The sequence below is a fragment of the Trachypithecus francoisi genome, unplaced genomic scaffold, assembly GCF_009764315.1.
Source record: "Trachypithecus francoisi isolate TF-2019V2 unplaced genomic scaffold, Tfra_2.0 Lachesis_group4, whole genome shotgun sequence".
NCBI classification, from domain to species: domain Eukaryota; kingdom Metazoa; phylum Chordata; class Mammalia; order Primates; family Cercopithecidae; genus Trachypithecus; species Trachypithecus francoisi.
The window spans coordinates 73,516,492-73,539,161 of NW_022681469.1; the positions used below are offsets into that span (position 1 = coordinate 73,516,492).

Genomic DNA, 22,670 nt, shown 5'->3' on the forward strand with positions numbered 1-22,670 from the left:
GTTTATTTGAAAGTTTATGAAGTATTCATAAGGATTTTTTTTTCCTTTTTAAAGATAACTTTACTTTGGCAGACTGATGGATTTTCCTGGGGAGCTTATTTCAAGATGCTAATTAGGATGTTCTTGATTAATTTTAGGATAATAGAGTTGGCTAGGCTGCCTGAAGTTTTCTCAACTATTTTTGAAATTGTTCATTTCCAAATGATCTTAATGAGCTTTGAGTTCGGTTTTTATGATGAGTTTCATAATGTACTAAAAATATGTGCTGTGTAAAAATATACTCTCTCTCTCTATATATATATACACATATACATACACACTCATATATATTATTTGGGAGAAAATAAAATGTTTCTGTTAGAAAAAGCTTTTGAAATTATTTCATTGTGTGTTTTCTTAGTGCCTGGCACATTGGAGGTGTTTCCTTAGTAATTGGATTGCCATATTTGTCTCCAATTGGTGTGGTGTTGACACAATTAGAGTCTGTTTAGGTTAAGTGAGAGGGAAAGAAAACCAACATTGAGCACCTTCTCTGAGCCATGTACTTTTTACAGGTGCTTTATATTAGTACCTCATAGACAAACTGTAATATTGATCTAATGTTCCATTCATATAAGCTTTTAAAGTTGCATTATTAAAAATAATATTTTTTGATACTGAATTATAATCCTGTCAGTTTTTTGAGAGTGAAACAATATCTTTAGTAAGGTCCCTGTAGAAGATACAGTTTATTTTGTTATTAGTATAAAACCCCAAAGACAGATTCTTTTGAGTGAAAACATGTTTCTGTTCCTAAATTCTCAGGATTTTTGTGAAGAATTAGTATTTTCTGTCATCCAATACTGTGAGAGTGTATTGACTTTCTTTACTATGGATGATAAGCTGCAGGAAGTTAATGCTAAAGTTAATGTTCATGTTTAGTACCCATTTTGTTTTGGGTTCTCTGTAGAATTAACTGCTGCCTCCTTATCCCTTTTCTGTTTTCCGACTTCTTAAACTGGTATGTTATTTATATGTCTTTATGTTATTCACAGTCTTTATAGGGTTAGAGATGATGTGAGTTATATAAATAGTGACTCAAATTAAGCAGTCATTAATATACATTCTCAAAAATGTGCATATTTTAAATTAGACAACTAAACCATTAATTGTAGGAAAAGCACAAGCAAAAAGAAGAAAGTAAAAATTGCGTATGTCTGCATGCAAAGCTGGTTCTTTCAATGTGTATAAGCTGATAGCTTTTAAAAGTAGCTGCACAAACTGTTTTATAACTTTTTTCCCACTTGCTACATTATAAACAGTTTTTCCATTTCAGTATAATTTTTAATGACCAAATGGTATTTCACTGTAAGGGATCCTGTGGATTAATTAACTGGTTTCCTGTTCTTGGATATTTATGTTATTTCCAGCTTTTGTCATTATGAATAGCACTATAGTAAATATTCTTAAAAGCTAAATCTTTGTGTACATCTTTAATTGTTTCTTCAGAATAAATCACGAGAAATGAAATTGCATTATCTGTCAAAGCTTTACATTTTAAAGGGTTTTGGTTTGTCTTTCCTAAATTTGCACTATAAAAAAATGATATTTCAATTTACACTCCTGAGCAGCAGAGTGGGCGTTTATCCCTTTCCCTGAGCACATGAATGCTGATTATCTTTTATTTAATACTGTAATTGTCAGATGCCAGAGGTAGCATATCAAAAATAATTTGTGTTGCATATCACTCAGGCATATTTGGGATGGTAGGGAGGTTAAATGATATTTCATTGACTGTTGCGGTTAGCTTTTTCAAAAGCTTTTGCTTGATGTGGTTGGATAGGTGAGTAGACCTTTCTTGCTGAATGTTACAAATTTGAATATTTGGTTGAAGAGAGAAACCTTTTCACTTCAAAGAATATTATCATTTACTTGGTTTGCTCAGGTCAGTTTCAGAATGAACTAAGAATTCAGTTGTCAGATTTATTCTTATATATATATGGACTGCCTAGCTAATTTTGTAATATATGATTTTATGTAATGATTTCTAGATTAAGTAGGTTTTGATAATTTTTAAAATTAAAACTTAATGACCAAAAGGTAGGCAAAGAAAGTTTATTTGTTTCTTCCTTTTTTTCCTGCCATTTTCTCTCTGGATCATCAAAAATTGTGAAGAGTCTGAAATTTTATTCTACTTGCAAATTAATAAACTAGGCTGTTACTATTTCATGGATGCTGGTAGAAGACACAGACTTCATATTCTTAGCACTATAACTTGTTAAGTGTAAACCAGTTCCCTTGTCGTTACTGAGCTTTTCTTTTTTTTTTTTTTTGAGGTGGAGTCACCCTCTGTTGCCTGGGCTGGAGTGCAGTGGTGTGATCTTGGCTCAGTGCAACCTCCGCCTCCTGGGTTCAGCAGGTTCAAGTGATCCTCCTGCCTCAGCATCCTGAGTAGTTGGGATTACAGACTCCCACCACCACACCCAGCTAATTTTTGTATTTTGAGTAGAGACGGGGTTTCACCATGTTGGTCAGGCTGGTCTCGAACTTCTGACCTCAGGTGATCCGCCCACCTTGGCCTCCCAAAGTGCTGGGATTATAGGTGTGAGCCACCATGCCCGGCCTACTGAGCTTTTCTTACACAGTCATCAATTTTCTTACTTAGTCATCAGTTCAGATCAGCAAGGACAAATAAGACTTTAAAGTAATCATCTAGTTAAGGTCACATTAATTATGATCAGAGGTAGAGTAAGAAAAGGTCAAATGGCATAAAGTATCCAAGGGGTCAAAATACCTCTTTAAGGTTGGCAAGGGAGGAAAAAATTGGGTCTTAGATTTCAACAGGCACAACAGGAACAGTGTGTGTCCAGGAATGGAAAAGAAATATCATGAGCAATGCCGTGAGAGTAGGAAAGCACAGGGCAGGTGAAAGGAACAGTAGATTGTCTGGCTTGGTTTAACCGGATTTTTTAGTATGGTGGTTTGTTTGTTTCTAATGCACCCAGGGAATAATGAGTGCCTATGGAGCACATGCTTTGGGTAACCATTTATCTGGGTAACCAGTATTACTCTCTTGGCTGGAAGTGGAGGGGTGTTCTCTTCATTTGAAACTGGCCTAGGTCTGGCAAGGCCTCTATATTGTTCATATCTAAGAACCCTTAACATTATCAATGTAATTTAGACTGCTGGGTGATTTTTTCCGGGAGGGGGATTGGATTGGAGATAAAAAAGAACCAACCTATGGTGGCACACAACTTCCAGCAGAAAGAAAAAATAATATACTAGTAGGAAACCATTTTTGGGCCACCTTGCCCAGCAGGAAACTATTTTTGAAATCTGCCAAACACCTGATTATTTGATAGTGTCTTTATATTTAAATACTACCTTTTTTTGTGTGACCTCAGGCAGCATGGGGGTTAATAGCATCTTATCACTTGAAACTTTGAAAGATAATTATATATTCTGATTATACATGCTTTGCTTGTTTTATAATATTGAGCTATCTATTTGATTAAGGCCATTTAATAGCAATTAGAATAACCTGCCAACTAAAGAAGACCTTTTTATTTCATAATTTAACCAGTGCTAGTTACTTAATTCCAAGTTGGGATTATTTATATCATACATATTACATGTCTTATGTGTATATACATATTTAGCATTAATGATAAAATGCCTGGTAGATGAGAATGAGTGTTTTTCTCCCCGTTTATAGTTGTTTTTAAATAATGAATGAATCCAGTGAGTTACAAGGAAAGTTTTGCTAAAATCATACGCATAGTTTTGTCTATGGAGACTCATAGCTTTTAAAGCTTCAGAGGGACTCTAGGAGATTTGCTTTCGTCTTTGGGGTTTAGATACAGGAATTGCTATGCAGGAGTCATGATCAAGTAAATTGCGAAGTTGGGCTCCAAGCCCAAACATGTTTCATCTAGTTCAGTGCGCTTTCCACTATGCAGTACTACCTCTCTGGTTTCCAGTGGTTGGAAACTTCTTAAGATAATCATATTTCATATAGGTAGGCCCTCACAGAAATAATTAGATATTGGAGCAATTAAATTTTAGATACTGGCCCAGACGCTTCCGTAGGTCCAGAGTTACCCCGAGCTGTTTTCAACTCCCTGGGCCTAGTGCTGTTTTGACCAGCAGCATATTTTCAGAAACCACTCAGATAAGCAAGATTCTCCCCAGCAGCTTCTGATGATGTGAGCTTATAGTGCCAACAGCATTCGTCTAAAGATACTGATAACTCTTTGTTATTTTTTGAAATCCATCTATCACTGTGTGTGTGTTTTGGGGGTTGGAAGCACTGGGAATTTTGGATCTCTGTGAGGATGCCAAAACATCTGTTCCCTTTATGTTTGTTAGGATGTGATTAGAGTGCTAAATCAAAACGTGGAACAAGAACAAAATAATTCATTACAACCATCCCTAAGATTTTTCATTTTGACGCTCTAATATAAAAAGCATTACTTTGAAATTTTTGTACGGATTTAGTTATAGACATTTCTTATGAGTATTAAAGTAAATTATAGAATAAAAAGCAAAAGCTTTTCCCCCTGTATTTACTGCTTTACTTTGCATTTAAATAACTTTCAGAAGACAACATTCTCTTATTGTGTGCTTCAAACTTATAAAGGCTGCTTATATTAATTTCCGGATTTATACTATTCTTTGAAAATGACCTCAACTTATATTTTATAATCAAGACTCAGATGTTGCTGGTTTTAATAAGCTAGTTTCATCATTTTTTATTTTAACCAGGTAGGTTGGTTGACATGGTTAATAGTAGAAATGGAAGGTGCCAAGTGTTAGTGTGAACTGACAGTGATAAGAGATGGGAAATCAGATTTGTGGATTTTGTGAAAGTGTTAATCAAAATTGGATTGAGGAGTGAATTGTGGTGTTTGAATGTGAAGCATAGTGGAAATGCTGTGAGCTTCTTGCATAGAACATCCAGTTTGTTCATATTCTCCAAATCCTTCCTCCTAGGATATTTGTTTACCTTTTGTGATCACCACATGTATTAGACATATATGTTGTCTCTGTTATAGAGTTTATGGATTTTTTTTTTAAATTAGGATGCTTAAAATTTCCTTTTTTTTTCTGTGTATTTCTTGGGATATTTTCCAAAGATTATATGCTTATTTTATCTTTTCCCCTCAGTTTATAATCCTTGCTAAATAAATTGATGCTACTAGCTTTCAGTTGTAGTGTAGTAGTGGAAAATAGCTTTAGAACACAGAGAAATATTTGTTAATTAAATTGCGATTTCTTATCTATTCTTAAAAAAATTTCAAGGCGTGTTATTTAGCTCTTGGGGTGTCTTACTATGTGAATATTTTGTAAATTGATTCAATCAAGACTTTCATTGCTATTTTCCATATGTGATGTGAACATAGAACTGGGTTATAGTATGGTGCTCCTCTGCTATGATATTCCTAGTATTATGCCAAATGAGTCTCCCCTTAGCCTGAACTGAGTTTCAATGTAGGTATTTAGTAATCAATGAATGACTTCAACCAGTGATGAAACAGGAAGATACAGGTATCTCTAACACGTTTATGAAAGGTGAAACCGAGAACCAGAGTAGTTTATTATCTAAAGCATGTGACTGGTAAGTTGTAGAACTAGTGCCAGCTGGAATCCAGGGATTCCAATTCTTAATTTAGGTCTCTTTCCATTATGCCCTGCAGATGTGAAGAACTGATGTTTGGGTGGAACACTCAGGTTCCTCTTCTTAGCCTGCCTTTTATTTTTTGATTACTTGTGTAATTATTTGCTTATTCTCTGGCTTCATTGAATCTCTTTGGTTATGATTCATTTATGTCTTTGTAATAAAATTGTCTATTTGAAATTTGGAGGTGATTTTTATAAAGTAGAAAATACTGGGCGGCAGTCTTGATTCTCTTTTGGCCAGCAGTTTTTAGGTCCGTCAGTACTGCACTGCAAGAATGGCAGATTTTGGGATCTCTGCTGGCCAGTTTGTGGCAGTGGTCTGGGATAAGGCATCCTCAGTGGAGGCTCTGAAACGTCTGGTGGATAAGCTTCAAGTGTTAACTAGCAATGAGGGCCGCAGGTCTATGGAAAACATCAACCAGCTGTTGCAGTCTGCTCACAAAGAATCCAGCTTTGACATTATTTTGTCGGGTTTAGTCCTGGGAAGCACCACTCTGCACAGTGCTGAGAGTTTGACTGAAATCGCCCGGATCCTTCGGCCTGGTGAATGTCTTTTTCTGAAAGAGCCAGTAGAGACATCTGTAGATAACAATAGCAAAGTGAAGACAGCATCTAAGCTGTGTTCAGCCCTGACTCTTTCTGGTCTTATGGAAGTGAAAGAGCTGCAGTAGGAGCCCCTAACCCCTGAGAAAGTACTGTCTGTTTGAGAATATCTTAGTCATGAAAGTGACCGCTTGCTGTTTGTTCAGATCACAGGCAAAAAACCAAACTTTGAAGTGAGTTCTTCTAGTCAGCTTAAGCTTTCCATCACCAAGAAGTCTTCTCCTTCAGTGAAGCCTGCTGTGGACCCTGCTGCTGCCAAGCTGTGGACCCTCTCAGCCAATGATATGGAGGACGACAGCATGGATCTCATTGACTCAGATGAGCTGCTGGATCCAAAAGATTTGAAGAAGCCAGATCTGGCTTCCCTGTGGGCTGCTTCTTGTGGAGAAGGAAAAAAGAGGAAGGCCTGCAAGAACTGCACCTGGAGCCTTGCTGAAGAACTGGAAAAAGAGAAGTCGAGGGAACATATAAGCTCCCAACCCAAGTCGGCTTGTTGAAACTGCTACCTGGGCGATGCCTTCCGCTGTGCCAGCTGCCCCTACCTTGGGATGCCAGGCTTCAAACCTGGGGAAAAGATGCTTCTGAGTGATAGCAATCTTCACGATGCCGAGGAGGGACTTGACATGGTACTCATCTACTCCTCCAGCCAACTCCTGTCCCTCACATCCCGCCACGGTGGCTCCTCCCACCTCCTCTGGATTTGTTCACTCTGAGATCCATTTGCAGAGTGGGTGCTTAGCAGACAGAGTGAAGCTGGCTAGGTGGGCGCAGTGGTGTGTAGTGCTGCTGTGTATCAAAAGACCAAGGTATTATGGGGCCCAGTTACTCAGAATGGGATGGGTTTCTTCACCTCATTTTAAGACAAGGAAGTGAGTCCTGAAGAAGCCTTTCTTCTGATTTAAAGTGCTGACCAGAACACTCTTGAGCCCAGGCATCCTTGAGCATTTACACTCTGTGACAGAGCTCCAGACCCCTGCCCCGAGTCTCATCTCAGCAATGCTGCCACCTGCTTGTCTTTCAGAGTTGTTAGTTTATTCCATTCTTTGTGACACAAGCCAAGTGTCTCACCACCTCCTCAGGGCACCAGAGGACTCACTCACTGGTTGCTGTGATGATATCCCGTGTCCCTCTGCTCCCTTCCACCCCAACCACATTTTACTGTAGCATTGCATCTGTGTCCTGTTGTCATTTCTATTAACCTTCAGGTATTAAACTTGCTGCATATCTTGAAAAAAAAAAAAAAAGAAAATACTAGTAGCAAATGATTTTAGTTATATGATGTTAAAAGGATGAGAAGCATTTATCACTGTGAGAATTGACACCAGTTGGTTGCATGGCATTAATAGAAAGGGGCTCAATTTTAAAATGAAATAACTCTTTTAAATTATTACCAGTATAACCTTCAGAGATTAACAGAGCTGGCCTTAAATTTATTGAAAGCATTGTTTTTGTTTTTGTTTTTAATCTACCCCACTTACCTTTTTTCCTTAAACTATTTATTGTATATGTATTTAATAAAATGGTCTTTACATTTGTTCCTATTTTAGAATATAAACAGGCAAGAATCATCTTGTTTGCTGGTGCTGCATATATCATAGTCTTATGTTTGTACATGTGAATATATTTGAAGATAATAAATTTGGGTTCTTTTGGGAGATGTTTAGGTATGTGCAGTGGTTTAGCTGGATCTCTGGATTGTTTACACTTGAATCAGTTCAGTGAGAAGAAAGCCTTGCTATAGCTTCACTATGTAACTTTAACTTTTTTTGAAAAAAAGATTCACATAAACATCTGTGTGTGTATATCTCATCCAAACCCATTAAATTTCAGCAAATCTTCAAGAGATAACATAATGAAGGACCCCTTTTGTTTCAAATAAATAGGCAGATAATGAGCTGGACAGTGGTTGAGTGGAGAATAGAAGATAGTAGGTCTAAGTTTTAATTTTCTGGTTTGTTAAACTGTGACAAGTATAATAGAAATTAATTATAGGACTATAACAATTATTTGTACAGTCATAATTTTTCTTTGGGAAAAAATATGACTAACACTGCCTTTCTCTTATCTACCAGAAAGAATGTTGGGCTATACTTAGATTAAATTTGTTTGCATAATATATAAATTTATGCAAAGTTGGGCTAATAAAAGACTGACTTGTACAGGAGTACCTTTATTTGGGTGTGTGATTGCTGAGTTGCAGCCCAGAACTTTTTGGGATTTTGGGATTTTTGTTTTGCCTTGTTCTTGGAAAACGTTTTTAGTCTTTTCCTGATCCTGTGCATTAGTATTGGCTTTCATCATATGTGTATGGTATAAGAGGTATGTCAGGTATAATTATGTGCTAAAACTAAACCAAGTGTATTAGTCTGTTCTCACGCTGCTAATAAAGGCACACCCAAGACTGGGTCATTTATAAATGAAAGAGGTTTAATTGACTCACAGTTCCACATGGCTGGGGAGGCCTTATAATCATGGCGGAAGGCAAACGAGAAGCAAAGTCTCATCTTACCTGGTGCCGGCAAGAGGGCTTGTGCAGGGGAACTCTCACTTATAAAACCATCAGATCTCATGAGACTTATTCACTATCACGAGAACAGTATGGGGGAAACTGCCCCACCCTTGACACATGGGGATTATTACAATGCAAGGTGAGATTTGAGTGGGGACAGACACAGCCAAAACATATTATCAAGAGAAAATATTAAGACTGGCTCATTGTAAGGGTAGCAATTATAAAAGTAAATGTGAGAAATTACCCAAAATTGTTTTTCACAACTGTAAAGTACTCTTTTGTATGTATGAATAATGTTATACCAATCTCCTGTCTTTGGACATTTAAATATATTTCATTGTTTTGCAATTACAAATAATCCTTTAAGAAATAACATGGTGCATATGTTTTTTCACATTGTTTGAGGTATACCTTCAGTATAAATTCCCAGAAGTAGAATTGCTGGGTTGAAGAAAAAATACACATGTAGGTTTTTTTAGATCGTGACAAATTTCCCTCCTTGGGATTGTACTATTTTGCATCAGTAATGTATGCAAGTGCCGGTTTCATCACAGCCTTGCCAACAGAGCGTATATGATGTCAAAGATAAAGCCAGATACTAGTTAAAGTGTTGAGGACAGGTTTTAATCAGAAGATATTATTGTAATAGGGAAAATAGTCCAGTGTGAACTGACTCAACTTTGATTCATACAATGGTGACTGGGCATTTTTTAAAGGGAAAATGAGGGAAGGGGTTGAGCAGGGGCTTAGTGGAGTCAGAAAAGTGAACATTTACAAAAAGTGAGAAGGGAGTTAGTCCATGTGAAACTCATTTGTATTTGCTAACTGATGTTTATGGAAGTTAGGCTCCTACCCTCTCACAGAGACTGCGGAACAGGGGCCCTATCTTCAGATGTTGGAACAAACAGTACATTTTTTTTTTCAAGTACATTGGCAACCTTGAGTTTTTTTCAGGCTGGCACTTTAAGGGGGGAGCTGAAGTCATCCTAGGGGTGTGACTTGAGTCATTAGAGACTCTGTTAGGTGTTTCGTCCAAGTTTTTTTAGGCCATGGTTAAGAAGATAGCTGAGGGGAGCCTCACTAGAGTTTGGTTAAGGAGAGAATGTTTGTCAGTGCTCAGCTTTAAGATTGAGATTGGTGAGAATCTTTGAGATTAGTGAGAATTTGCATCTTATTGTAGTTTTAATTTATATTTGTCCTATTACAAGTAAAGTTGAACATGCTTTTCTGTGTTGAAGGGCCATTTTTATGTCTCTGTTTATGAAGTATGTTCATGTGTATTTTTTCTCATTTTTTTTGATAGGAGTTTTAGTCTTTTTTTTTCCCCAACTTTTGAGAATCCTATATAAATGTGGAATATCAGCTCTTTATTGTGAATATATGTTGTGAATATTTTACAGAGTTGTCATTTGTCGTTTGACCTCACATATGGTGTTTTTTTTGCTGTATAAATTGTTTATTTTCTATATAGTAAAATCAAATGTTACTTTTATTGCTTGTAAATTTTGTGTTGTAATTAGAAAGTCTTTTTCTATATCAGTGTTAGACATTGATTCGTGTTTTCTTCTAGTATAGTTTTATTTTTGACATTTAAATATCTTATTCATTTGGAGTTTATTCTTACGTATTCTTGAGGAATATGTCTAATTTTATCTTTTTCCAGCTAACTATACAGTTTTCCCAACACGATTTGTGAAGAAAAGACTATCTTCATCTAAGTGATGTGAGATGCCATCTTTATCATATACCAGATTTTTATATGAGACCAGATCTTTTTCTGTACTTTTTTATTGGCATCTCAGTAAATTTATAAATTTCCTTGGGAAGAATTGACATCTTGATGATGTTGAGACATCCTAACCGAGAATAAGGGATTTCTTTCCATTTGTTCAAGTCTGTTTTTATGTCTCTTGGGAATATTTCATGGTTTTCTTCTTGGTTTTCAATCATTTCTTATTAAATTCCTAAAAATTCTCTCTTTTGTTATTTTAAATGAGGGTTTCTCATTCAGTATCTCTTCTAAATGTTTATTTGTATACCATTGTATACCAATGCCATTGGTTTGGGTATGTACATTTTATAGCTTGCTTCCTTGCTGAATTCTTTTATGGTTTGAATTAGTTTTATTATTGGTTCTCTAGGAATTTCTGGGCATATTTTTATGTCATTAGCAGATATAGTTTTATTTTTTCTTGTCCTATTCTTTTGCCCCTGTTTTCTGTAATCTAATTGCATTGGCTTGTACTTCTGAATCGTTGTTAAATACCAGCCCATCTGCTGTGAATCAAACAAAGAAATTATTGAATTAGCAAGTGTTCTCATAAATAGCAGTGTAAACAGTTAAATAGTAATGGAGATAATGGGCATCATTTGTGTGTGTGTGTGAAACCACAGTGGTGGTGCCTTAGAGTTTTCTCATATTAAGGAAATACCTATTCATTCTTATTTCCTCATATGTTTTTGTTAGAATTGGGTTTTGAATTTTCTTAAAGCCCACTTTGAGAAATTTTTTTTTAAATTAGCATCTATTGAGATAATCACTTGATTTTTCTCCTGAGATCTATTAATAGAGCAAATTATATTAATAGATTTTGTAAGATTAAGCCATTCTAGCATTCTTGGCATAAACCCCACAGTCTGTTTCCAGAGCTTAATTTCTTTATTTTAGTACTTCCTAGTTTAGTTTCAAAGATTTGATATACTTAACATGGAAGTGTAGTAAATCATGTAAGTTAGTATTACTTGCCAAAACAATGTTTTGGTGAATGAGTTTAGAGGGAGAGATCATTACGGGAAGAAAATGCCTTTTGAAAGAGCAAGGACCACTACTAACTGTGACATCATGAGCATCAACCATACCATGGCAGTACTTGCCATAGCCTATTTCTACTAGCTGTTTATCTTGGGGAGTTTACTTACACCAGAGTCTTCACCTTTCAATATTTCATCAGCATAAGTTGTAGTCAGTTGATCACAAACTAAAGAAATGCTAGAAAATCTCAAATGATGGAGCAATTGCTGCATTATGACAAATGGGAAGCCTGCAAAATAAAATAAAATAAAAGGGCAGAATGGCAAGTTGGTTGTTTTTACAAAGGGAAACAAAATTCATATACTTCCATTAGGGAGAGGATTTGAGTTCATATATTGTTTCATAACCTTGTTTATATTAGAAGTTATTTTAAAATGTTATTGTCAGACATAGAGTATCCCATATGATTTAAAAATCTTAGAGATTGTCAAAGATATTTACTTAGTTTACACAAATGAAATGATAGAGTTGTAAATCCAACCTCCTTTTTGCGAGTTGCGACTGAGGTCCAGGCTATGTAAAGCTGTATTTGCCTGTTTAGGATCATGTCTTTCAAAAAATGCGTTTGGGGATGTTTACACTGCTATTTATGGGGCCAATTGCTATTTCAGTAATTTCTTTATGGTTCTATAACTACAGATTGATTCACAGCTTATGGGCTGATATTCTTAATGTGTACAAAATAGCCATGTTGAGATGGGAAGTATTTAAAAAATTTTTTTCTCACCATTGAGTTTTCTCTTTAGATATGTCGGTTGAAGAAATTTTCTTAGTTCTTTCTAATTTTTGAATATATTTGATTAATAACATATTTTATTATAACTGTGTTAGAGTAAACATAATAAATTGTAAGTTGTCTCTTCTCATTTTCTTTAGCATGTTACACCAGACAGCTATATTCCATGCCTTGCAGACCTGTGCAAAGCACTGTGGGAAGTTATGCTCAGCTATTATAGGACTATGGAATGGCACGAAAAGCATGACAACGAGGATACTGCTTCAGCTTCTGGTAGGAAAATATTTTTATTTTATTTTAAGAATTGAACTATAAATATCCCACATTACTGGAGTAAGAAGAAAGGAAAGGGGGCAGGAATGCCTTTGGGATTTCAAGGATTACAGTGACCATAGGCTAAATATTGAGCAAATAAAATGATTCAGCTACTTCAAATGTTCTATTACATTTGGAGAGTAACTGGGCCAAAGGACTTTTTAAGTGGCACATAGTGCCAGTTTACAGAAGTGTGTGCTGATGGCTTTAGGACTGAATTTAGTTTATTATTAGTTGCAAACTAGATAAGACATTGGTCTGTCTAAATTTACTCTGAAATTAATGCTAGATGGTCAATATTAATCTATTTGGCCAATTTTCAAGTTGCAGTAATAAAGCTAGGTTCTAAGAATCAATAATTATATTGATACTTTCCTTCCTGAAAATGAAGCAAGACTAGAATTTCATTTTAAAAATGATGTCTTAAAATATTAATCTTTGAATGGAAAATATAACTTTAAACGACTTTGGTATAGTCAGCTAAATAATAAAGAGCAAGTCTTTGAAAAATTATTGTATTTATTAATCATTCTATTTAAATTGCTTCATGAAATAATTATATATCTTAAGTGATTATCCTTGAACAGTAGCTGAGATTAAATATTCAGAATACTTACAAAAACAGTAAATGATTTTATCAGCGTTTTGTTTAATACGGACAAAATAAATTATACTGCACATCTTTTTTTTTTTTGTATTACATACAATTTATTGTAGCTATTCAATCAAATTAGTAACTTCCAGTTTCTTAGGTGCTTATTTTCTGTTGTTGGGTGAGTGGACAACACACCCAAATCTCACTGTTTGATTAAACGTTTTGGTAGTTTAGAAGGCGTTAGTTTAATCTTTGTCTTGACTTACAAAGCTTGTAAATATAGAAAACAAAATAAGAGGAAAATTATATGAATGGATTTTTATCCATTTAGAAGTATTATTGGGGAGAGTAAAGGAAGGGAGAGAAAGAGGAGAAGGCAGAGAGAAGGATGGACACATAGCCAGGATTCCAGGTCAGACTATTTTTACCCAAAACTTATACTCTTACCCTGTACTACCTCTGGGACCATGGGCTCTGCAATCTGAGAGGCCTGGCTTCAAGTTTTCACTTCCGTTTACCAAAGATGAGAACTTGAAGATACTGCTTATTTTTTCCACTCTTCAGTTTGCTCCTAAAAATGATCAGTTAAAAAGCAAAGCAAAACCAAACCAAACACTTAAAGAGTAGTAACACATGTACCCTGCAGGGTCGTTGTAGAGTTTGGACAGCATGTAAGGTACTTACATTGGTGGTGGTTAATATGATGAAAGGAAATGGATCAAGAGATAATATAATAATAGTGAAATACCTGGAGCCTGTTAAGACATATTTGCTTTTCTAGTACATTATTCAAGGAGAAACCAAAGAAAAAGTTTGGAATAGAATTAACACATATTTTAGATATCAGAATTTAGGTGAATGTTATCTATTTATTCATCATGGTAAAGCTTGCTTTTTGCTTTAGGCCGATAGTTTACATTCACTGGAGTACTGAGTCAAACTTAAAACTCTATTTGATCCTTATTACTCAACCCTCTTTGCTAAAATTTCTTCACCCTAATATGTATGTTTTATGGCACTATCAAGTGCTCAAGCAGTCAGCTGGTAGTATCTAGGACTGTAAAAAGTTATTTGTTCACCTGAAATTAATCATATTATATTCAGGAATAAAATTGTAGAAATTAGTAAATTGAAAATTACTCTTCATGGAACTTCATAAAACTGAAGAGGACTCTAGACTTTATCTGCTGTATCTCTTTAATGATAATATTTGATATTGTTTGGTAACCTAATCCTTTAATATTCTAAGATAAAGCTCTAAAGCTCTAGTTCAGGTGCACTGCTTTAGGCTGCTGGATCCCTAACAGCCATACCATGCGTGTAATAATAAGGCTATGTTTTAGGAGTGCTCAGAGGCAAACTAGTCATGTATCTATGTATCTGAGGCCTGGCATTTCCAAGGACCTTTTACTAGTTATCAGTGGACACCTTCCCAACCTGAGACAAGATGATAACATACTTGCTTAGGTATTCTGCACAGGATATTCACACAAAAGCTTCATCTTTTTAATATAAATGTGTATGTGTATTTTTCAGTTGTCTTTAGGGGGAGATTGGAGGCAGATCACTGATCTTACCTATTAAACTAGACATTGTTAAATTATTTATCTAGAGTGGATAAAACTATTATTCATCATGAAAAATATAAAATATATGCATTATCACCTCACTGCCTGAGCTGTTAATGTAGACTGCCCTCTTAGCATGCATGTTAATTGATAATTTGGTTAATTGGTCCTGTAATGCCCTTCTCACAGCCTTTTACATGGTCTTGCAGTAGGCAGTATTAAGAACCTCGTCTTTGGGCCCACACTGATTCAGGTAGAATCCCAGCCTCAGTCACATATGATCTCAGTGGTCTTAGGTATACTTAGCATTTCATAGTCTAAGTTTATTTATCTTACCAAATGGATTTACTTCTAATACCTATTGTTTGACATTGTTTTGATTGTATAAATATCAAACATATTTTCTGCATCTTACATAGACTTATAATGTATGAGAGGCCAAATAGAAAATATTTGGAAAACAAATACAAATTGGATTAAATCTAAAAATATTTATGTCTTTTATTTTCAGAAGGGAGTAATATGATAGGTACTGAAGAAACTAATTTTGATCGTGGCTACATAAAAAAGAAATTAGAACATGGACTTACACGAATATGGCAGGTTTGGTTTTTTTAATATTTTTTTTTCGCAGAAGCAATTTAAATGTCATGTCAAAGTTGTTTTAGAAATTCAGTTTTAAGTTTTCTGTATGTGTATTCTTTGCAGATTTAATCATATGTTTCTGTTTGGAATTAGGCTGTCATTTAATTTCTGTAATGTATTTGATGATTGTATTTGCACTCTAAGTGGCAGGAAAAAAAAAAGACTTTTAACTTGAAAATCTCCATTGAAAATATTCATATATGCCTTGAGGACGTTTTTTGTTTTAAAGGCCTAGAGAATTTCCACTATCGTAAAGAAATGTATGTTTTCTCAGTGAGATGTTCTGTTTATTTTTATTTCATTTTTCTATGTTTTCTTAATTTTTTTTTCTGTTAATTTTAGAAAAGGAGTAACTAAGTAGGTAGCATACTTAGGTCAGATTATAGCTCAGAATGAATAATTTGTTTTTTTTTCTCAGTCAATGATCTTTGTGCCTTGAGGGAATCTTACATGCTTATTGGCTGAATATATCTGGTTTCAGCCCATTTGGGCTCCTATAACAAAATATTCTAGACTGGATAGTTTATAAACACAAAAGTTTATTTCTCAGAATTCTAAAGGCTGGAAGTCAGAGAACAGGGTACCAGCGTTGTTGGAAGGGGCTGCTTCCTGGTTCATAGACATTGTCTTGCTATATCCTCAAATAGTGGAAGGGATGAGGGAGCCCTCTGGGGTCCCTTCTATAGGGGAACTAATGCCATTAATGATGGCTCTACCTTCTTGATTTAATCACCTCACAAAGTCCCCACTTTCTAATATATTATCACCTTGGAGGTTAGAATTTCAGTATAGGAATTTTGGGTAGACACAAACATTCAGTCCATAGCAGTATCTTATTAAGTTTTTCTTTGCAATTTAGTAGCTCAGTTGTTAAAATCAGATAATTTGTTACTTCTTAGATCACAGTGTAATTTCTTTAAGATAACTTACTCTTTTTGGACTTCTTTGAACCCTGGAAGACTATAGACCCTTTGGCCATGTTATGGTCTTTTAAAATGTATTTTTGATTTTTCTAATGAGGCTGATCTTTATTTTGACCATCTTTTTTTCTTTATATTTATTTATTTATTATTTTTTGAGGCAGGGTCTCATGTTGTCACCCAGGCTGGAGTGTGGTGGCAGAATCATGGCTTAGTGTAGCCTCGACCTCTTGCGCTCAGGGGGTCTTTCTGCCTCAGCCTCCTGAGTAGCTGGGACAGACATGCACCACCATGCCTAATTTTCTTAAATTATTATTTGTGGACATGGGGTCTTGTTATGTTGCCCAGACTGGTCTTGAACTCCTGGGCCCAAGTGATATTCCTGCCTTGGCCTCCCAAAGTGCTGGGATTATAGGCGTGAGCCACGATGCCCAGCTTGACCATCTTTTATAGAATGTGTTTTGAAAAAAATTTAGGAAAATTTATTTTGAAAATGTAAATTTCTTCATGAGTCAGTATTTATAATTTAGTGCTCTTCTATTTTTGATAATTTTGTATTGGATATACTATTTGATTTTGTACTTTAGTATTTGAAATTTATGTGGTGGTTGTAAGAGATCTGACATATATTTTCTCATTTGACTATATTAAACTCATATAACCATATTAAACATTTATTAAAATTAAATAAATATTTAATGTATCATTGTGGATTTAGGCTGACTTTTTTCTGAATATTAATGCATAAAAAGAAAGGAAAATCTTAATAGTTATTGAATATACACCCAGGGTCAGATATGATTTGTTTCTGACAGTCTCCCAGTAGGCTTTAATTGTACTTAGTTAAAATTTTAAAATCTATGATAGAATTTCTGGTAATTCAATGTACTTGGAAATACTGACTTGGCACTTTATGTAGCTAGTTTCCATTCAGTTTGGCAACCTGATGGCATTCCTGATATAGGAAATGGGATTGTCTCTATTATATCTCCCTTAAGGATGTTGGCTATTGGCCTAAATAGATATTCATTAACCAATTTGGAATATATTCCTGTCTCATTTTAATCTGGAACTATAGAGTAAATGGTTCTGATAACTTACTTTCTATATTTTGAGTTTGCTTGATTTTTTTTTTTTCTTTTTCTTACAGGATGTTCAGCTAAAAGTAAAAACCTACTTGCTTGGAACCGATTTGTCTATATTCAAATATGATGATTTCATCTTTGTTTTGGACATAATCAGCAGGTAGTGTTTAAGATCTTGTCTTATTCTTTAGTTTGAGTGATTCAACCATGATAATCAAAGAAATCATGAACTAGTGAGCTCTCATCTATAACTTCTTTATGGAAATGAAAATAATTTTTGCTGCTAAGTTTGTGAGTATATTTAAATATTTCTGCTCTTTGAATGTTTGTAAACCTTTATGAATTTGTGATCTTTAGAATTTTTTCACATATCCAAATTTTAGTGATTTTTAGTCTTTGAAGAAAGAGAACCCGCACTTCTTTTTCTCTATAAGGATGTTGCTGAAATTTACTGAAACCTTTTTATCCAACTAGGTTGATGCAAGTTGGAGAAGAATTTTGTGGTAGCAAGTCTGAAGTTTTACAGGAATCTATTAGAAAACAAAGTGTCAATTATTTCAAGAATTACCATAGGTAAGAACTCTAATAAAATATGAATGGACTTATTTAGGTAATGAGAATACTTTTGTCTAATACTTAATCTTATAGCGTTAATTGATTTTAAACAATTACTTTTGAATTTGAATGTGTTGCAGCTTTTTTAAGATGGCTAAGGATTTTTTTAACCAAAACATGATGAAATGTTCTCATTACATATTCATTGTACATTTTAAAATATTCTTTGTCTTGAGGGGCTTAAAATATTGAACTGATTTCTTTATGAGTAAAACATGATTATTAGATCAAGGTTCACAGAAATAATTTGGCTGCTGTTCCGTATCTGCATACATATGCGTGTGCTTATAAGGAAGTTAAATCAGTAGAGGCAGTGCTCAGTGAGGGGGTGCTTGAGAGTATCTATCTTTTGGAAGTAAGAAGGCTTCTACAGGAGAGGATGTGATATTCAGAATTTCACTATAAAGCCAAATTTGTATACTTTATTGCTTTGCAAAACAATCACTGCTAATATTTAAAAGAGTGACTAAGAATGATTTGGGTAGAGGAGGAAGGTGGGAAAGAATGTTCACAATAGCGCTGTGATTATATGCTTACAGCAGCAGTAAATTGAAGGAAGGGAGAGCTAACATTAGATTTTTCTTGATATAAGCTAGACCCCCAAGTTGTATCCCTTACATGTATTTTGTCCTTTGAGTTGAGTTTCATGTTACTTTTTATTCTGAACTTTTAGTTTTTACAATTGAATTTAAGTTTTGATTTCCTTGTTATTTGGTGCCAGAGAGAGTCATGATTTGAAATTCTGCTTTTGCTCCTTGTTCATAGTCAACACCTGCTCACAGTGATCTATGCCGTGTCCAAAGAGAGATGACTGAACACCAAACCATTGATTAATTATTAAATATATTTGAATACAAGTTGTCCGTGTTAATTGTAAACAAGTAAATTGTTTGAAAAAGATTTAAGTTGAACTATACCAAAGCAAAGCCTGTGAGTTTCACAACTGAGAGTGTTTAAAAATTTTTAAAAACTTAATTGAATAAACCTCAGGGAAACAGTGGGAAGGGACCAACAGGAAACCCTAACACTGCCTTTATTTATGACTTCCTTGTCTGCTAAAACTTAAGCCCTGACTAAATGAAAAGGCTGGCCCTATAAACATTCCTGTATAGAAGGGGGAGGGGCCTGTTAATCATGGATAGGGAAATAAAATGGAAGCACAAAGGAGCCAGAAGCCTCACTTTCCTTGCAGTATGAAGGCACACCAAATGTCTCTCTTCCCAGAGATTGCTTCATATCCAACATGACAACTGGGATCACTTTTGGTGTTCCTAGCATCTAGGATGTGTGTACAATATAAAAACACTGATTTATTTAGTGGCTTCCATTCTGCATTCTGTTTTACTTATTATCAAAAGGTGTCTGTCATCTGTAGCAACTAGCTAGGGTCATTTTGACCATGATGGAAATTCCTCAGAGTTCACATTAATGAAATTAGAGAATACAGAAATGAATCACTTAAATCTTCCCCAAACACTCAACATTTTAAAGAACTTCCCTTAGAAACATTTGTGAGACTTATTTCTCATTGATGTGGCTGTGCTATACTATTAGAAGTAAAGCTGGGTTGAGTAATAGTAGACTTGGGTTCTTGTCCCACTTTTTGCTGCTTACCAACTGTCTGATATTGGCAAATCATTTAACCTCTCTGGCCTGTGATTCTATGAATTGTAAAATGAAGTGGCCAGATTAAAAGGTCTCCATAAGTGTTGCCTAGACATCTTGACCTGTTTTCTTGCAGTATTGTATATTGTAAAAATTGGGGCAGGTTAAACAGCAAAGTTTTAATTATTACTTAGTATTCTTCTTTTTCCCTAGTATTTAAACAGAAGTTTAAGGTAGTCTAGTTTCTATCCTGTCTGTAGTCATTTTTGCTCTGACAGTTGCATCGGGAAAATTACGGTGGAAGTCATTTCGTAAAGTTGGTGCACACCATCAGCGTGTTCTAAGGTACATTTATTTCTTTACAAAACAAGGTAAACTTGACAGGAACTTTAGAAATGTTACTAGTGTCCATACATTGAATTGACTAAAGTCATTACATTAGCCAGTGATGAATCTAAATCTGCAAAATCCCAATTTAATATTACCTTTGCCAATCATACTAAATAAATACAGAAAAACTATATGGAACATGGTGAAATATAGATGAAGTGTGTTCTTATTTTGCTAATAGAAGTATTTAAATGTACATACAGTTTGTTTCATGGTCCTCTCCTGCCAAATAGAGCTCTTGAGGATGAAGAAATTCTTGAACCAACTTATTCTGACTTTGAGTCCATTTAAGCTATTGGTTTGAAGTTACAGGAATAATAAAAAGACAAAAATAGGAGCAGTTTCTTTTTGGTGGAGCATCTACTTATGAAATGTATTAATGTTAGTTGTGGTAGTTGTATAAAAGTTTGCATTCCACTACCTTTTTCTAGGATAAAACTGTATGAACACATGAGGGAACACAGCCTCTATTGTTGCTTCTACTTCTCAAAAGTATAAGTTTTATTTCCCCCCATTTTTTTAAATATGCAGATACTAAGTTTATATACACCCAAAGAACACTGTTCTGTCAGATGTTGGAGAATTTCTAAAAGCATAAATATGCTAATTTAAACATTAATGACATAAAAATTATAGAGCAATGTATAGTTGTCAAAATATTCTGTTTAATAAGTACATTTTATTTTGTAATTACTCTAGTAATCAAAGCTTATAAAATGTTTTCAAGGATCCTAAAGTTGCATTGACTGGTGTTAGAAGAGAGAAGTCACCTATCTTTTTAGAAGAATACACAACAAAGTAGATGAAATAAACAAATTCCTTATAAAGCCAAACTTAATGAGCTCACAAAACAAAATATAGAAAATATGAATAGTCCCATGTCTTTTGAAGAAATTATATCTGGGCTTCAAAACATTTCCATAAAGAAATCTCCAGGCCTGCTGATGTCTCTGGTAAATGCTACCAAACCTTAAAGGAGAAAACAATACCAACACAACTCTTTCATAAAATAGAGAAAGAGGGAATGTTTTATAACTTATTTTATGAGGCCAGCATAGCATTTATACCAAAGCATAACAAGAGGACATTATAAAAGGAAAATGACAGACTAGTATCTCATAAGAACATAGATGCAACATCCAAAACAAAATATTGACAAATTTAATTCAGTGATACCTAAAAAGGTTAATATGCTGTGAACAGGTAGGATTTATTATAGGAGAGCGTGAGTTGGCAAAACATTAAATAAATTAAGAAATTTAATTTACCAATTGACAGAATACAGGAAAATATCATAGTTATTATTTTAATAGACGGAGAAAATAATTTTGATAAAAATTCTATGCCAGTTCATGATTTTGAGAAATTGTGTTTTTGTGTAATTTTAACTTTCTTTCTAATTATGTTCTCATATTTAAAGTGTGCCCTTTGTTAACAGCTTATCAAGTTTGGTCTCGTTTTGTTGTTGTTGATGTTGTTTTACTAGTTGAGAAAAATATATATAGTATAAAAAGTAAAAATATATATGATCGATCCAAAAAATGCAGAAAGAGAAAATTTCTTTAAAATATTTAACATTTTTATATATCAAACAGCAATATGATGGGTTTAAACCTATTAATAATTATGTCAATAAATACATTAAATGTAAATGGAAAAATAGTTATATGAAAGCATAACAATTGTCAGACAAGATTTTAAAAGAACATTAGGGGCCGGGCGCAGTGGCTCACGCCTGTAATCCCAGCACTTTGGAAGGCCAAGGCGAATGGATCACGAGGTCAAGAGTTCAAGACCAGCCTGGCCAAGATGGTGAAACTCGGTCTGTACTAGAAATACAAAAAAATTAGCTGGGCATGATGGCAGGTGCCTGTAATCCCAGCTACTCCGGAGGTCGAGGCAGGAGAATCACGTGAATCTGTGCGGCAGAGGTTGCAGTGAGCCAAGATCACACCACTGCACTCCAGCCTGGGCGACAGAGTGAGACTCTGTCTCGAAAAAAAAAAAAAAATACATTCTTGTAATGGTTACCACCAACATTTCAATATGCACTTATGTTCTACTGTAGTCTACCTTAGGTGGTATGCTTCCAGAATAATGCAGGAACCAACTTTGTAACTGCATTTACCTTCTGTTACCTTTTTGGTGTTTTGTCATATACTTTTACTTCATATATTATTTTGCATACATTTTTTATGCCTAGGGTTGACTGCGCTTCTTCAATCTGGTTTGTACCTTTTATCATTGTATTAGTTTTAAATTACTGTGTAATAAATACCACAAACCTGTCTGGAAGAGACAGGAAGCAGATTATCCCCTAGGGCCTCCAGAGAGTGGAGCTCTGCTAACACCTTGATTTCAACCCACTGATACTGATTTTCAGGCTCTGGCCTCTAGAACTGTGAGAGAATAAATTTCTGCTTGTTTAAGTCACCTAGTTTGTGGTAATTTGTTACAGCAGCCACAGGAAACTAATATAGAGTAGAATTACTGGGTCCTGTGGTAACTCTCTCTGTTTAACATTTTGAGGAACTGAATCACACTTTTTTCCAAAGTCATGATACATTTTACGTTCCTACTAATACTGTATGAGGGTTCCAATGTCTCCAAA

The 22,670-nt window shown here is 34.7% G+C and overlaps 1 protein-coding gene and 1 pseudogene across 3 annotated transcripts in view; both read left to right on the top strand.

Annotated features, from left to right (window-relative positions):
* Positions 1-22,670, top strand: part of VPS50 (VPS50 subunit of EARP/GARPII complex) — a 119,895-nt gene that overhangs the window by 47,076 nt on the left and 50,149 nt on the right. For all 3 annotated transcript variants that reach the window (XM_033194767.1, XM_033194769.1, XM_033194768.1), the window contains 4 exons: positions 12,462-12,594; positions 15,311-15,402; positions 17,515-17,609; positions 17,924-18,022. In XM_033194767.1, the coding sequence (XP_033050658.1) occupies positions 12,462-12,594; positions 15,311-15,402; positions 17,515-17,609; positions 17,924-18,022 (419 nt within the window). The remainder of the gene's footprint in view (positions 1-12,461; positions 12,595-15,310; positions 15,403-17,514; positions 17,610-17,923; positions 18,023-22,670) is intronic.
* LOC117073635 lies at positions 4,699-6,998 on the top strand (annotated as a pseudogene).